We start from the raw sequence: 16596 nt of genomic DNA, 5'->3' as shown, positions 1-16596 counted from the left end.
CCTCAGCCTCCCAAAGGTGTGGGATTACAGGCTGAGCCACCGAGCCTGGCTTCCTCTGCCTTCTAATGCTGCCCCTGCACTGCAGTTTTTTCTATTTTTCACGTCCAGTTTTTTCTATTTTTCAAAACTCCTTAGCCGGGCATGGTGGCACACCCCTGTAGTCCCAGCTACTTGGGAGCCTGAGGGTGGAGGATCACGTGAACCCAGGAGTTTGAGGCTGCAGGGAGCTATGGTCATGCCATTGTACTGCAGCCTGGGTGACAGAGCAAGACCCTGTCTTTAATCAATAAATAGCAATGAAGCCCTTTATCAGGTTAAATAGAAAAAGTCACCGTGTTGAGGGCCTCTCATCCCTAAATCGCATTCCTAGGCCCCATGAAAACAAAGGCAGGTGGCTGAAGGCTGGCTGATGGCTGACTGGTGGGTGGGACTTAGCATGCACTGTTTTGGCTGCAGGACCTCTGATGGTGATCGTAGAATACTGCAAATATGGAAATCTGTCCAACTACCTCAAGAGCAAACGTGACTTGTTCTTTCTCAACAAGGTAAGATCTTAAAAGTTGGAGTTCTTTTAAAGGCAGCAATGAGTTTTCATTTAGGCAGTAGCGTGTAAAGGGAGAGAAATCTGTATTCTACTCAGTCTGTTCTTTTCTCCTCTTTCCATGCTTTTCTTCCATACTAATCTGTCACACTCTGTGGACAACACAGAGAAGCATTTGATCCCTGTATATGCAGGAGTAATTAGGGACTAAATTTACTAGCCTGTAACCCCAGCACTTTTGGAACCCTACGAGGGAGGATTGCTTGAGCCCAGGAGTCTGAGACCAGCCTAGGCAACATAGAGAGATCTTACCTCTAAAAAAAAAAAAAAAAACAAAATCAAAAAATTATCTGGGCTGGGTTTGGTGGCTCAGTCTGTAATCCCAGCACTTTGGGAGGCCTAGGTGAGTGGATTGCCTGAGCCCACGGGTTCAAGACCCGCCCGAGCAACTTGGCAAGACCTTGTCTTTACAATAGTTCCGGCTCCTTGGAAGGTTGGGTGACAGAGTGAGACTCCAACTCAAAAAAAAAAAATTATCTGGTTGTGGTGGTCCACACTTGTAGTCCCAGGCTAAGGTGGGAGGATCGCTTGAGCCCAGGAGTTTGAGGCTACAGTAATCTATGATCGCACCACTGCATGCCAGCCTGGGCAACAGAGTGAGATCCTGACCCTCCCCACCAAAAAAAATTACTAGCCAATTATCTAAATACTTATCAAATCATCTAGATAATTTTACCTCTCATTTTCCCCCTTTCTCTCCATATTTGTGTGTGTGTACATCTGTATATATACACACACACACAAGTTACTTATTTCTCTTTAACTTCTTTTTTTCTTTTTGGAGTCTCACTCTGTTGCCCAGACGGGAGTGCAGTGGCCGCTCCCAGACACCGCAGCCTCGACCTGCTGGGATCTGGCGATCCTTCCACCTCAGCCTTCCAGGTCGCCGGAATTACAGGCATGCGCTACCACGCCTGCTGATTTTTTGATTTATTGTAGAGATGAGGTCTTGCTGCCCAGGCGGGTCTCGAACCCGCGGGCTCAGGCAATCCACTCACTTCAGCCTCCCAAAGGCGCGGGATTACAGGCTGAGCCACCGAGCCCAGCTAGTTCCCTCATTTATTAAATGGTGCTAATAATAGAGCCCGACTGATGGAATTGTTGGGAGAAGAAAAATCTCTCAGTCAAGCACTCAATAAGTGTTTGTCATCACCATCACCGTCGCCAGTGACCCACTGAGACAGAAAAATCGAGCAAGTCCAACTGAATGCCCGTGATCTATATGGTGGACAAAGTGTCAGAATCTCAGAATGATGCCCATCTTTGTCATGTGGGCACGAGTCTTCACACAAATAAGAACGACTGGACAGCCAGCCTGTTCTCCCATCCCCCAAACTTTGGTCCAACCAAAGACACAGGCAATATCTGTAAGAACATACTTTCCCCAGTTTTAAACCAGGCCACTGAATGATGAGCAATTTTTTCTTTTGAGTTGGAGTCTCACTCCATCGCCCAGGCTGGAGTGCAGTGGCACACTCACGGTCACCCCAGCATCAACCTGCTGGGCTCCGGGGATCCTTTCGCCTCAGCCTTCCAAGTAGCCGGAACTATAGGCGCGCGCTACCACGCCCAGCTCATTTTTGATTTATTGTGAGATGAGGTCTCAGCAAGTTGCCCAGGCGGGTCTCGAACCCACGGGCTCAGGCAGTCCACTCGCCTCGGCCTCCCAAAGTGCTGGGATGACAGGCTGAGCCACTGAGCCCGGCCATGATTAGAATCATGATGCTGAAAGGGATCTTCGTGATCAGCCAGTTAACACTCCCAGATTCGGGATGTGCCCAGGGAAGTCAGGTGGGTGGGTTAAGGACACCCACCTACCATGAGGAGCAGCTGGGGGAGAGAACTCAGCTCTCTCGATGCCCCTTCCAGTGCTTTCTCTGTGAAAAAAATCCAAAAAAAGTGGCGAGAGGTGCCCTGAGAGCAGTGCAAATTCCCCTTAGTCCTGAAATCCTGGACTGGCCTCAGGAAGAGCTTAGCCAGCAGAATACCCCAGGGACCTGGGCAGGATGGAACGTTTGGGTTTGTGTGTCCTTTGTTTTGAAGAGCTTGCTTCCTTCTCTGGCTATATTTAATGATTCGCCTCTCTGTGCAACTTGGTGGAACTTAGTGTTTTCATGGAAAGCACATGGCTGTCTTTCATATCTGGAACCTAAAGGAAAATAAAGAGAAGGTGAAGAAAAAAAAAACAAAAGGCGACGTTGAAAATAGGAGATTTCACTCTTCAAAGAACACCGGGATCCTTAAATGTTATTTGTTTTTGATTTTTATTTATGTATTTATTTATCTTTGGGAATCTTACTCTGTCATCCAGGTTGGAGTGCAGTGGCAAGCTCACGGCCACCACTGCCTCAACCTGCCGGGTTCAGGTGATCTTTCCACCTCAGCCTTCCAAGTAGCTGGAACTACAGGCACGCGCCACCACGCTTGGCTAATTTTTTGATTTTTTATTGTAGAGATGAGGTCTCACCAAGTTGCCCAGGCTGGTCTCGAACCTGTGGGCTCAGGCATTCCTCTCACCTCGGCCTCCCAAAGTGCTGGGATTATAGGAGTGAGCCACCGCACCCGGCTTTAAATATTATTTGTAATAAAGTCACTCACTATATTCTGCCAGGGTCCCCAAAGCTCAGTCAGTTCACCTTTATCTAACAGAGATGGTTACAGATAAGCAAAACTGAACATCCCATGGATTGGGAATCAGGAAGCAGGTGAGAGGGAGCTTGAGTTTTGGTTCCTGGGGACACACCCAGGCTGTGACTTCTGGATGGGATGAGGAAGACTGCTGTCTAGAGAGAGCTTGTTGAGAGAGCGTGTTCCTTATGAGTAAGCCACTTATGAGTAAGCCACAGGGCATTTTCCTCCCCCACGCTATTACTAGCACTTTCTGTGCCGCCTTCTGTCCTGCGAGGGGTCTTGTGAAGAATCAAATTCCAGTCCCCAGATGAGCAGAATCTGGTCTAACTGCCTAGTGGACACACAATGACAGTGAGATCTCTTCTTTACCTGCCCTCAGGTGGGTCACCTGCGGTGGCAGCGGGTGCCCCACCCCCCTCAGCCCCCAGAAGTCTGTCTTCAAGGGCCGGGGGCCTCCATGCCCTCCGCCTTTCAGAGTGTCCGGAGGCTCCCTCTGCCCTCTGCTTGCTGCCACTGTGCCCTCTAGTGGAGGGATCCCTTTGCTTTGCCATTTCCAGAAAAGCCAAGGAAGGATGGGGAGGCCGGTTCATCCTAGCCCTGATGGGTCAAGGGACACCCTGAACCCTCGTCCTCACCCAACCCCCTCCTCTGTCTCAATCTAGCAGAATCAAGGCTAGGAGCACAGTCTGCTCATAAAGCCCCTGCAAGGGCTAGGTGTCTAGTGTCAGAGTTACTAGATGAATTATTAAGGGCAATAAGAGTATTTTCTGGTTCTGCATTAACACCCAGACCAACTCCTTTCTTGTGAGTTTCAGATGAGGAAAACGAACCCTAGAAAAATAAGGCGACTTACTCGAGATGGCATGATTCATGGAAGAGCTAGATTATGAGCACAGGTGTGGATGCCCAGTGTGGCGTTGAAGGCCTTTGCTACCCTTGTTAGGATCAAACGGTATCTTTGTTTTGAGTGGATGGGAAAAAAAGAAATGGTCGTGTTCCCTCCCACCCCAGGAAAAGCAGAGAATTCGGTAACTGTAGCCGTCTCGGATCACTTCTCTTAGGGATTGAGAGTGAAGCCCCGAGTGCAAAGGGAGCCCTTTTCCATCACTGGTGTCATCCTTCACCAGATGGCGTGTGGCATGGCACAGTGGTTGGGGCACAGACTTGGGAGCTGGCCAGACTTGGATTCCAGCTTTGCCATAGACTGCCTGTGTGTGACCTTGATTCTTCCTTAACTGCTTTGAACCTGTTCTTGATTAAATTTTTGGCAAGATTGAATGAGAAGTGCACCTACGACTTTAACGTTCTGGCTCACAGGCTAAGCATTCCGTCAATGCCGGCGGCTGTTCATAGTCTTTGGCCTGAACAAGATGCGGCCTAGAAGCCCCTAGAAGGGCAGAATAGACTCCACAACCTAGGAGTAGCCTGGTGCTCAGCCCTGCAGGCCTCACTGCTGATTCACTGTCAAGTCAAGTGGTCTCGACCCAAGCAACCGCCCTTTTTTTTTTTTTTGAGTTGGAGTCTCACTCTGTCAACCAGACTGGAGTGCAGTGACCGCTCCTGGCCACCGCAGCCTCGACCTGCTGGGCTCCGGCGATCCTTCCGCCTCAGCCTTCCACGTAGCTGGAACTACAGACGTGCGCTACCACGCCCGGATAATTTTTTGACTTATTGTAGAGATGAGGTCTCGCCTGCCCAGGCGGGTCTCGAACCCGCGGGCTCAGGCAATCCACTCACCTCAGCCTCCCAAAGGCGCGGGATTACAGGCTGAGCCACCGAGCCCGGCTTGCAACTGCCCTTTTGAGGGGTCAGTTTCCTGCGGCTGTGCTGGGGCTGCCTTTCACCCCCGGTCCCTTTTGGTCTGTTCGAAGGATGCCGCCCTACACGTAGAGCCTAAGAAAGAAAAAATGGAGGCAGAGCTGGAGGCAGGCGAGAAACCAAGGCTGGACAGCGTCACCAGTAGCGAGAGCTTCGCGAGCTCCGGGTTCCAGGAAGACAAAAGTCTGAGTGATGTTGAGGAAGAGGAGGGTAAGTATTCGTTCCTTCCTGTCCTTCGGCCTGAGATATTTTTGCAACATACTGTGCATCTCTGAAATTTTTTTCAGATTTATCACCCCCATAAACATCCGTGGGAGACGCGAAGGGTAGTGTCTTGAGGAGATAAGATTTGAATTAAGGTTATTTACAGAGTTACTAATTTTGACAGGGAACCACACAATTGTCTCCCCTCAGGCCGTTCTGTCTCAGAGAATCCCCCCCTCATCCCGCACGCTTGAGTGGAATGGGCCGGAGGCCTAGAAAAATCTCCGATGTTCAGATGTTCACGTTGAAACTCAAATGCTCTGGAAAATGAACTCTGATCTACTTGTTGGTTTATTTTCTGTTTTGCTAACATTGTTCCAATAAACGGGGGTTTGGTGGGATACCAAGAGCCATTACAAACAGTTACGCTTCTAATGCTTTCCAGATTCTGACGGTTTCTACAAGGAGCCCATCACTATGGAAGATCTGATTTCTTACAGTTTTCAAGTGGCCAGAGGCATGGAGTTCTTGTCTTCTAGAAAGGTCAGCCTTGCTCTGCACTGCTTTTCTTCTTTGCCGGGCTTGGACACACACCTTTGCTGTAAATCCACTTTTCCCAGATTTGCTTATACCTGTGTCCTTAAATGTAGAGTACACCTCACCCAAAGGGCCTCGGCTTACCCTGATCTGAGGAGTTTTGAGAATGATGAGCCTTGGACACCAGTGAAGTATTCTAGGGGAATACTTCACCAGGTTTTGGACTAGATAAGTCTGACAGCAGCCAGGCTTGGTGGCTCAGCCTGTAATCCCGCGCCTTTGGGAGGCTAAGGTGAGTGGATTGCCTGAGCCCGTGGGTTCGAGACCCACCTGGGCAGGCGAGACCTCATCTCTACAATAAATCAAAAAATCAGCCGGGCGTGGTAGCGCATGCCTGTAGTTTCGGCTCCTTGGAAGGTTGAGGCGGAAGAATCGCCGGAGCCCAGCGGGTCAAGGCTGCAGTGGCCGGGAGCGGCCACTGAGCTCCAGTCTGGGTGACAGAGTGAGACTCCAACTCAAAAAAAAAAAAAAAAAGTCTGACAGCCATTCTCCATGGCAACCTTTGGCATATTTCCAAAACTGGCCGGAACCTCAGAATAGATGACTTCACAGCTGGGTGCAGTGGCTCATGCCTGTAATCCCAGCACTTTGGGAGGCTGAGACTGGGGGATTGCTTGAGTCCAGGAGTTTAAGACAAGCCTGGGCAACATAGCGAGACCTCATCTCTACCAAAAAATTTTTTTAACAATTGGCCGAGTGTGATGGGGCACACATGTAGTCCCAGCTCCTTAGGGGGCCGAGGCTAGAGGATCTCACCCGAGCCCAGGAGATCGAGGCTGCAGTGAGCCATGATCAGGCCAGCGCACTCCAGCCTGGGTGACAGAGTAAGACCCTGACTCAAAAAAACAAACAAAATACATGACTTCACAGGAGAGCTCCTATGAGTATATCCAGATGGGACCCTCCCACAGCACTGTAGCTGGTTGGAGGTCTGACCTCAGCAGCTCAGGATAAAAGGCTGAGGGGATGTTTTGCTCACTGGTTAAAACTCAGATTGCCAGCTTCGTTGGCCAGAATGCTGTCCTGCAAAGCAGTGGCCCTGCGGATTCAGAGCATTGCTTGACATGTGCCCCAAAGTACCCTCATCTGTACAGCAGCACTGCTTATTTATGACACCTCCATGTGCACCAGGGTGCTCCCTTCGCAGCATGTGAAATGGATTCTTGAATTAAGAATAATGACACTAGGCAGGCGCAGGAAATTCGCCAGTTAGATGAAAGAAACGCATTGATTATGTAACTGTTTTATTGTAGTGCATTCATCGTGACCTGGCAGCGAGAAACATCCTTTTATCTGAGAACAATGTGGTGAAGATTTGCGATTTTGGTCTCGCCCGAGATATTTATAAGAACCCCGATTATGTGAGAAAAGGAGATGTAAGTCGTCCTGGTGTTTATCTGATTCCTTTATACCCTATCATTTTTGAACCACAGACCAAAGCCCTGGGTAAATATTTACCCTTTCTCCACAGTAGTCCCTGAAATCTGTCCTGCGCTTTCTACGAAGACAAGCAGCCGGAAGAGCTGTGTCACCGAGGGGCCTGGCCTGGGGCTTAGAAAGGCCAAAGCCACGGTCCCCGGGTTCTGTTCTCCCCTGGTCCCTGGCTTGCCACCTGTCCTTTGCACAGCACCGCCTGGGCCTGGCTAGCCTGAGCGTTTGGCGGGGCCCTGGTGAGACCTTAACGTTACCTTCCTTTGACTCCCTTGGGAACTCCTTGTACCACCAAAAAGAACAGCCTGGACTCTTCCCCTTGAATAAACCCAGATGATTGATGCGGCAGGTGTACCTCTCTCAGGAAAGGGTGGGGGAATTATCAGCATCATCTCACCGTGGAGGAAATGGCTAGCCTCCCTTGTGTGCCTCCTGGCCTCAAGTCTCTCTGCTGGCTCCCACTGACTTCTATTCCCTGCTTGTTTTTGGACAAAGTGTTATTTTTCCCTTCTGTGGGTGACCTCCTGCGTCCTCTCTTCTCCTGTCCCCTGAGGGTTCAAGGCCCGTCGCAGGAGTGGTTCTCAGTGTGAGTGAAGGAACACAAATCGCCTGCAAAACTTGTTTGCCAGCCCCAGCCCCCAGGGTTTCTGAATCAGTAAGTCTTGGGTGGGATCTGACAATTTGCATTTCTAACAAGTTTCTGTCTATTATTTATTTTTTCATTTGTTTTTTGAGTTGGAGTCTCTCTCTCTGTCGCCCAGGCTGGAGTGCAGTGGCATGATCACAGCTCACCGCAGCCTTAACTTCCTGGGCCAGGTGATCCTTCCTCCTCAGCCTTCCAAGTAACTGGGACTCCAGGCATGCACCACTACGCCCGGCTAATTTTTGTGATTTTTTTTCTTTAAAGATGAGGTCTCACTGTGCTGCCTAGGCTGGTCTCAAACTCCTGGGCTCAAGAAATCCTCCCTCCTTGGCCTCCCAAAGTGCTGGGTTTACAGGTGTGAGCTACCACACCCAATCCTCTAACTAGTTTCTAAATGATGCTTACACAGCTGGTCCCAGGACCGTATTTTGAGAATCACTGCTTCATAATCTCTTTTTATAAAAGGCAAACAAACAAACTTTCCTTGGAGCTCTGGTCTGCAAAGATGGCCTCTACCTATGTGTGTGTCTGTCCCTCATTTCTGTTCATCTGTGTCTCTTTCAGCCTCTCCCTGACCCCGCCTCTCATTTTTCTCTGTCTTTTCTTAATGCCGTGTTTCCCACTAGTTCCTGTCATCTCAGGTGTGAGGCCTAACTCGCTGGGACTCCTGCTTTGCACAAGAGAAGGAAGATTTGTCTGCATGAAAACCAGCGATGCCTTCTCCTTCCTCTGGCCTTCCTTCTTTGCAGTGTCTTTGCCCACTCTCCCCTTCTAGTGATTTTGCAATTCTGTCGTTTTGCTTTCAAAATCCCCCTCCTCGGGAAATATTCCTAGAGGCCACCGCCAGTTTTCAGGACGTTTTCTAGTCATTCTTGTGCAAGCCCCTGGGAGCTTCATGAGGTGCAAGCTGTTTTGCCAGGAGGGTTTCCTACCGAACCCTGGAATTAGGATGTGTTGAGTCTGTGGAGGGGCTTCCCACACATGCCTTGCCTGAGTCGTGGGACTCAGCGGCTCTCCAGTACAGCACCGCCTGTGGGAAGGGTCTGCCCTATTTAGGATACCATCACTGCGCTAGTGATTCATGGGCCAAGTGTTATCTGGGAGGTGACCCGGGGGCACTTGGGCCGAATCTGCTTTGTCTTCACGCCCTTCTGCTTAAGGCCCACTTGCTCTCTTCTAGACACGGCTTCCTCTGAAATGGATGGCTCCCGAATCTATCTTTGACAAAATCTACAGCACCAAGAGCGACGTGTGGTCTTACGGAGTTCTGCTGTGGGAAATCTTCTCCTTAGGTAAGTCTGGGGGCGGGAAGAGACCCATAGTACCAGGGGCAATGTCTGCCTCTGCCGAGTATCCTGTGGGTAGACACAGCCTAGATCAGCCCCTGCTTCAGCTGGCTAGAGCCAAGGGTCCGTGCAGGATCTCAGAGGAGCAGTGGGCCCTGTGAGTGTGCCCGTTCGATGGCGAAGAAGTTTGGTGTAAAATCTGAAGTCAGGTTTATCATCTTTGGTGCTTGGCCACCTTCTCCAGATTCCTCAAACACCCGGATGTCTAATGCCACGACTCCTTCTCTGCCGCATCACTGCCCTCTTGGGGTGTCCTCTTAGGAGAGGCTCTGGCAACTGCCGTCAAGCCAGCAGGGAAGGTGAGGTTAGAAACGGGAGGACTCTGACGTGGGGACATGCTGCAGCCCTGACACCGGCTTATGCAGGATGAACAATAGAAAGCACTGGTTATAGTCCTTCTGTCTGTAGTAATGACCGCCATGGGTGGCTGGGGACCTCATTCAAGGCACACAGATGCACACAGACACACACGGATGACCTGAGGCCTCCCACACCCGAGTTCCAGCCAAGAGTTTTTTAGACTTTGCCAAAAATTTGCCTTTCCCAGCAAATGAAAGTCACCCAGTCACATCCCTGGTTTCCTGTAATGTGTAAAAATCATTCCCCTGCTTTCGATGACAGGCACCTGTTGCTTCCAGTCTTTGAAAGCAGCTTGGCGGCCGCAGTGGCCCTGCAGTGACACGGTGCCAGGGCCGCACGCCTTCCAGCTGCTTCCTACCAGCCATAATCACTAGAAAACACAGACAAACGCTGAGGCAGACGAGGACCAGAGGGTTGGGCAGAGTGGGCTGGGATGCCTGGCCTACCAGCCTCAGGCAGGAATCCCCCGTAAGGAGAGGTGGCAGGGGAATCTTGGACAGTAAAACCGGCCAAAAGGCAAAGTTTAGGCCCCTCCAGACGCTCAGGCCTGCAAACGCCCAGCCGTAGGCAGCCCCCACCCCATGCCACCGTTCAGCCTGGTCCCAGAGCCCAAGACACCTCTTCCCTCAGGCCTGTCATATCTCTTAGACCCCCTGCTGTGAGAAGTTGGCAAGGATATAGTGCATCAAAGGTATGTGTGGTCCACAGTAGCCTGTTCCACGTCTAGTGTCTTTTTATTATTTATTTATTGTTTTGTTTTTGAGTTGGGGTCTCACTCTGTTGCCCAGGCTGGAGTGCAGTGGTATAATCACGGTGCACCACAGCCTCGATCTCCTGGGCTTAGGCATTCCTTCCACCTCAGCCTTTTTTTCTTTTTTTTTTTGAGTCGGAGTCTCACTCTGTCGCCCAGACTGGAGTGCAGCGGCCGCTCCCGGCCACCGCAGCCTCGACCCGCTGGGCTCCGGCGATCCTTCCGCCTCAGGCTTCCGAGTAGCTGGAACTACAGGCGCGCGCTACCACGCCCGGCTGATTTTTTGATTTATTGTAGAGATGAGGTCTCGCCTGCCCAGGCGGGTCTCGAACCCGCGGGCTCAGGCAATCCACTCACCTCGGCCTCCCAAAGTGCTGGGATTACAGGCTGAGCCACTGAGCCCTGCTCACCTCAGCCTTTTACAGCTCAGTCTGTAGCTGGGACTACAGACACCTGCCGCCACGCCTGGCTGGTTTTTTAATTTGTTGTAGAGACGAGCTCTCGCTATGTTGCTCAGGCTAGTCTCCAACTCCTAGGCTCAAGTAATCCTCTTGCCTTGGCCTTCCAAAGTGCTGGGATTACAGGCGTGAGCCACCACACCCAGCTCTGTTAGCTTTTTAAAAAGAAGCTGGCTAACCCAAAGGATGAATCTCTAAGGGTGGGACTTCTTTAGGGTTCCTTTTGGGGAGAGGGCAGGGCCCTTTCAGATGACGCCCCTTCCCCTGACCTGACAGGCAGGAGTAGCCACAGGAATGGCCTGCAGGCCCTGAACACCCAGCGCCATAGACCAAGCACCAGTGTGTGTCACTTGCCGAGCTTCTCTGTGTCACATGGCACATTGTGATCCATTCTAGCCCTTGGGGATTTATTACTCCAACATCTCATGAAAGGGAGAAAATAAAGAGCGAAGCACCCCTGGGGCCTGCTGTACCAGAAGCCGTAAAGTGCCCGGTGTCTTTCCATGCTGTCTCCTGCAGGCGGGTCTCCATACCCTGGAGTGCAGATGGATGAGGACTTCTGCAGCCGCTTGAAGGACGGCATGAGGATGAGGGCTCCTGAGTACGGCACCCCTGAAATGTGAGCCCCCATGCCCTTCCCACCCGGCGTCTCTGAGAGGCGTGGTAGAATCCCAGTCTTGGAAGAGGCGATGGCTTCTCTCGTTCATTAGGGGTGCCCCTCCTCCGCCCCTGGCGGGCCAGCTGTGTTCTAGAAGTGGGGCATGTTGTCCCTGGTCCGTCCCCATCTATTTCCCCTCCTGACCACTGACATGACTTTCCAAGGCCTCTGGCTGGAAACTGAGGTTAGAAATTCAGTGTCTAGTTCTGAGTACAGGCAAAACAAGTAAGCCACCTGGGAACTGAGTGTAAGACGCTGGCCTCAGAGCAGAAGCCGGATGGATCACAGGGACCGAGGGCTGGAAGCTGCTATCGGCCAGCCCTCTCTACCTGCACGGAAGACTCACGAGTGCGGGTCTTGGGTCCAGACCCATGGACTGCAGGACAGGAGGTGTCAGAGAGGAAAGGGGAGACTTCCTGGCTGAAGTTGCCACTGTGCTCTACAGAAGGCTGGGCCAGCAATACAGCTTCTGTTTGTTTGTTTGAGTTGGAGTCTCACTGTGTTGCCCAAGCTGGAGGGCAGTAGCACCCTCACAACCGCCACACCCTTGACCTGGCGGCTTCAGGCGATCCTTCCACCTCAGCCTTCCAAGAAACTGGAACCACAGGCTAGCGCCATCACACCCAGCTGATTTTTTGAGACGAGGTCTCACCAAGTTGCCCAGGCTGATCTCAAACCCCTGGGCTCAGTCAATCCTCTCCCCTCTGCCTCCCAAAGTGCTGGGATGACAGATGTGAGCCACCACGCTGGGCTGCGAAACAGCTTCTTTAGAATCTGTCAGGAATGGTCTCAGCCGCTGTTGGAGCTGCCTGGGCCACATGACTTGTGAGGCGTCTTCCTGCCGTGCCGTCCAGGGACTCTAGGAAGACAGCAGGCCCCACGTGAGGCTTTCTCTGTTGTGCAAAGTGCACTTCTTCCCTCTCCTGGACACTCTTTCTTCCTGGGCTTTGTGACTGTTTTGCCCTTGGAGGTCTGAGAAGGAATGTGATGACACTCGCACTTTTGTGGCGCTGTTGGCAAGGACTTGGGCCTCCCCAAGGTGGCGCCTCCTCTCCTGGACCGGTGGGCAGCCGTCATCCATACAATGGGGTCCTGTCAGAAGCCCTGGGCTGGCCTCTAAGGAGGAGTTAGGGGAACAGAGGAAGCGGGGGCTTGACCAAAGGGCAAGGTCATGTCTTCTTCCTTCTCATCGTCTCAGGACAGGGCAGGGCAGACCCAGGAGGAGGAGCTGGACAAGGCGGGCAGGGGCCCTGGGCCTGACGGCAGGGATGGCGAGCGTCGCCTGGGAGGAAGGGGCCTGCTCTTGTCTGTCTTACGGGGCGTCCCCGCCAGCAAAGGAAAGAGGCCAGTGAGCCCCCAGGTCTTTGGTTGTGTGCTTAGGGGTGGAAGGCCTTGAGTTTTTAATCACTTGGTTCCTTTCACTTGGCAAGAGGGACAGACACTAGGAGACTTGGTTTGAAGTGAGATCACTTGGCACTTTGTGGTTTTCTAAGTGTTTTCCACACATGGGCTCATTCGAATTTCCCAAAGGCCTTGAGGTAGGCAGGGCAGGTCTTATTGTCTGAAGGCAACAGGCAGTGAAACCAAGACTGAGAAGGGAGGCCCTGTGCTTGCTATCTGTCAGCCAGGAAGCAGAGGACGCAGGCATAGAACCCAGGCCCTTGGGCCGGTCCCTCTAGGCCCCAATGGCTGGCGAATGTTCGCCCCATTCCTCAGAGGTGTTCTCTGATGTGCCCGCTCGTGCTTTCAGTGAAGTATGGCCTTCCATTTTCATAGAATCTGAAAATCACAAGGGTAAGTCCTCAATTACTAACAGTAACAGTAGCTGCAGTTGTTAAATAACAATCTCTATTTTTACCTCCAAATAAATGCTAAATAGGATGCAGTTAGTTTTCATCTTGGCCCAAAAATACCAGGGGTGCCAAAAAAATGTAGACACATTTTAAGAGTTATTATCTATGCGTAACTTTTTTTTTTGCGTTGGAGTCTCACTCAGTCGCCCAGACTAGAGTTCAGTGGCCGCTCCCGGCCACCGCAGCCTCGACCTGCTGGGCTCTGGCGATCCTTCCGCCTCAGCCTTCCGAGTAGTTGGAACTACAGGCGCATGCTACCATGCCTGACTGAGTTTTTGATTTATTGTAGAGATGACGTCTTGCCAAGTTGCCCAGGCGGGTTTCGAACCCATGGGCTCAGGCAATTCACTCACCTCAGCCTCCCGAAGCGCGGGATTACAGGCTGAGCCACCGAGCCCGGCTTATGCATGACTTTTTAAAGTTGAATTGAATCATGGTAGCAATGTATAGCTTGACATTTGCTCAAAAGATGGCGTTCGTCAAATGAATGTTAGTGTCCCCATGTGACAGGCAGAACAGTATTACAGTATTACCATTTTAATAGTTTTTTCCTTGCTTAAACTGTGTCCACATTTTTTTTTTTTTGAGTTGGAGTCTCACTCTGTCATCCATGCTGGAGTGCAGTGGCACACTCATGGTCACCCCAGCATCAACCTTCTGGTCTCTGGCGATCCTTCCGCCTCAACCTTGCAAGGAGCCGGAACTACAGGCACACGCTACCGTGCCTGGCTCATTTTTTGATTTATTGTAGAGACGAGGTCTCACCAAGTTGCCCGGGCTGGTCTTGAACCCACGGGCTCAGGTAATCCTGAAACACTGACACTGGCCGTGTCTATATTTTTTTTGATACCCTCTGTATGTGCTAAGTAGTATGAAATTAGTTTTCGTTTTGACCTAAAAATACATGCTAAGTAGTATGAAGTTTGTTTTTATTATGACAGTGTCTAATAATATTTATTAACTAGTTGCTTAGTGCTTAGAAATGCCAGCCACTCTTTAAGCTTTATTAGTATACACTAATTTATCTAATGCTCATAACAGCCCTATCAAGTAGGTGCTACGATTATCTCCATTTTGCAGATGAGAAAACTGAGGCACAGAACGGCTAAGTGATTTACCCAAGGTCATGTGGCTAATAAGCAAATTCAGTCTAAGCCCAGAGTCCACAATACCATCCTACACACCTGCAGGGTATGTTTCCAAATCTTACCCAGGCTCCAGTCCAAAATAACTCCAGAGGTACAAAGTCCCATCAACTTTGGACTAAAAACTCCCTTGGACTTTATCATAAGCCTCATGCAGGAAACCCCTATTCCCCAAGCAGCCTAGAGAGAGTGAGGGGGAGGGCGAAGCTTATTTTAGAAATGTTAAAAGTAAACAGCAGCTCTGTGAGAGGTTTCCTCAGAAGGCCCAAATTCAAGCTGCCAGCCTTTTTCTCCAGCATGCAGAAGTTTGTTCCAACAGTAGGAAGGTGTGGGCTGAAGATGAGGTGCAGCCTCTTGGCAATGTGGTGCTGTGGCTTGATCTTGGCCCAGGGCAGCGTGCACTTGGAACTTGGGCGATAGCTTGGAGAGGAAGCTCTTTCCAGGGCCGCCCACCACTGGCTCGGGTGCGACTGGCGTCTCTTTGCCTTATTCAGCCTGTCGACTCAGTGGTGTACACCCTGCGACACTGAGCTTTTGGGTCCTCGCCTGGAGCCTGTGTCATCCGATGTTCTTCCATAACGGAATAAGCAACGCATGTTTGGAGATTTTTTTCTTTTCCTTTGGTGTTTGCCGAGATGATTCCCACTGAATTTTAGGCAAGAGGAGTGGAAACTAGAAATCAGAAACCAGGAGTCAAAAGTGCAAAACAGGCTGGACTTGGTAGCTCAGTCTATAATCCTAGCACTTTGGGTGGTCGAGGTGAGTAGACTGCCCGAGCCCACAGGTTCGAGATCAGCCCGGGCAACTTGGCGAGACCTTGTCTCTACAATAAATCAAAAATTAGCTGGACGTGATAGCACACGCCTGTAGTTCCAGTTGCTTGGCAGGCTGAGGCAGAAGGCTCGCCGGAGGCCCAGCAGGCCGAGGCTGCAGTGGCCGGCAGCGGCCACTGCACTCCAGTCTGGGTGACAGAGTGAGACTCCAACTCAAAAAAAAAAAGTGCAGAACAGCAAGCAGTTGGCGGCGGGAGGGTCCCTTGCCCAGAGAGTGCATGTCCCCACAGCCTCTGGTGCCTATTTGCAGCAGGTGATGATGCTGGTGGGGGGGACACCTCTGCTTGGTGGCATGCATCTGCTGCCTGTTTTCAGGGCCCGTGCTTGTTTACTGGTGCAAGCCTTTCTCACTTTGACTGCCTTTGACAGGTTCTCTGGGCATATATCTGGGGCTCTTCCATCCGCCCCCGAGAACCCGACTTGCTAGAGAGGAAGGGGCCTCAGTCTGGCCGTGAGTGTGGTTGTGCAGGACAGGCCTGCCTCTGCCGTAGCCCTGTCTGGTCACCGCCTGTCTCATATACTAACATCTCAGTAAGTTAGAAAGATGTCAAGCGACCTTAAAATGACATCTATATAGGACTGCGGGGATTATGCTGTTTTTGACTTTCGGCGGCCTGTCCTGGGAGCATTCACTCTGGGGTGCTGCTGGTTGGGAATAGTGGGACCGTGGGCACTGCGGCTGCCTGTCCTGGGCCTCCTGGAGCCAGAGAGTTCAAGTTCTGTTCTCATCCCAGCATCCTCGGTCCACTGAGGCCCTGCATGGTGGTGCTTGACCCTGGCTCACACGTCACGCTCTCCAAGGGGTCCTCACAGCTCTTGGAACCAACCAGTCGACCCCATCCTAGCCCTGGGAGTCAAGAAGAATGGACACAGAGGATGAGACAGGGGTGGGAGGGGACCTCTTCCGAGAAGAGTCTTAACTCTCAGGTTTGGACAGAGATGGAGGGATGGGGGCTCGTAAAGTCTGCCTTGGGTTATCTTATGAGCTCTGGGCCCTTCATCAAACACTCAGCATCTCTGCTTTCCAGGGTCTTGTTAGAAAGTTGTATCCTGGGCCGGGCTCGGTGGCTCAGCCTGTAATCCCGCGCTTTGGGAGGCCGGGTGAGTGAATTGCCTGAGCCCGCAGGTTCGAGACCCGCCTGGGCAACTTGGTGAGACCTCATCTCTGCAATAAAAACCAAAAAAAATTAGCCGGGCGTGGTAGCGTGCGCCTGTCGTTCCAGCTACTTGGAAGGCTGAGGGGAAAGGATTGCCAGAGCGCAGCAGG

General features: G+C 51.5%; 1 protein-coding gene across 3 annotated transcripts in view; it reads left to right on the top strand.

Moving 5' to 3' along the window:
• The window catches only part of LOC103264991 (vascular endothelial growth factor receptor 1), a 44972-nt gene that overhangs the window by 16941 nt on the left and 11435 nt on the right, over window positions 1–16596 (top strand). For all 3 annotated transcript variants that reach the window (XM_021714817.1, XM_021714816.1, XM_021714818.1), the window contains 6 exons: window positions 457–545; window positions 5104–5260; window positions 5700–5797; window positions 7105–7227; window positions 9106–9217; window positions 11360–11459. In XM_021714817.1, coding sequence (XP_021570492.1) covers window positions 457–545; window positions 5104–5260; window positions 5700–5797; window positions 7105–7227; window positions 9106–9217; window positions 11360–11459 — 679 coding nt within the window. The remainder of the gene's footprint in view (window positions 1–456; window positions 546–5103; window positions 5261–5699; window positions 5798–7104; window positions 7228–9105; window positions 9218–11359; window positions 11460–16596) is intronic.

The sequence above is a fragment of the Carlito syrichta genome, unplaced genomic scaffold (assembly GCF_000164805.1).
Source record: "Carlito syrichta isolate Samal-C Ts95f unplaced genomic scaffold, Tarsius_syrichta-2.0.1 Scaffold305794, whole genome shotgun sequence".
NCBI lineage: Eukaryota > Metazoa > Chordata > Mammalia > Primates > Tarsiidae > Carlito > Carlito syrichta.
The sequence above is the reverse complement of the archived record's forward strand: the minus strand, read 5'-3'. Positions and strand labels throughout refer to the sequence as shown.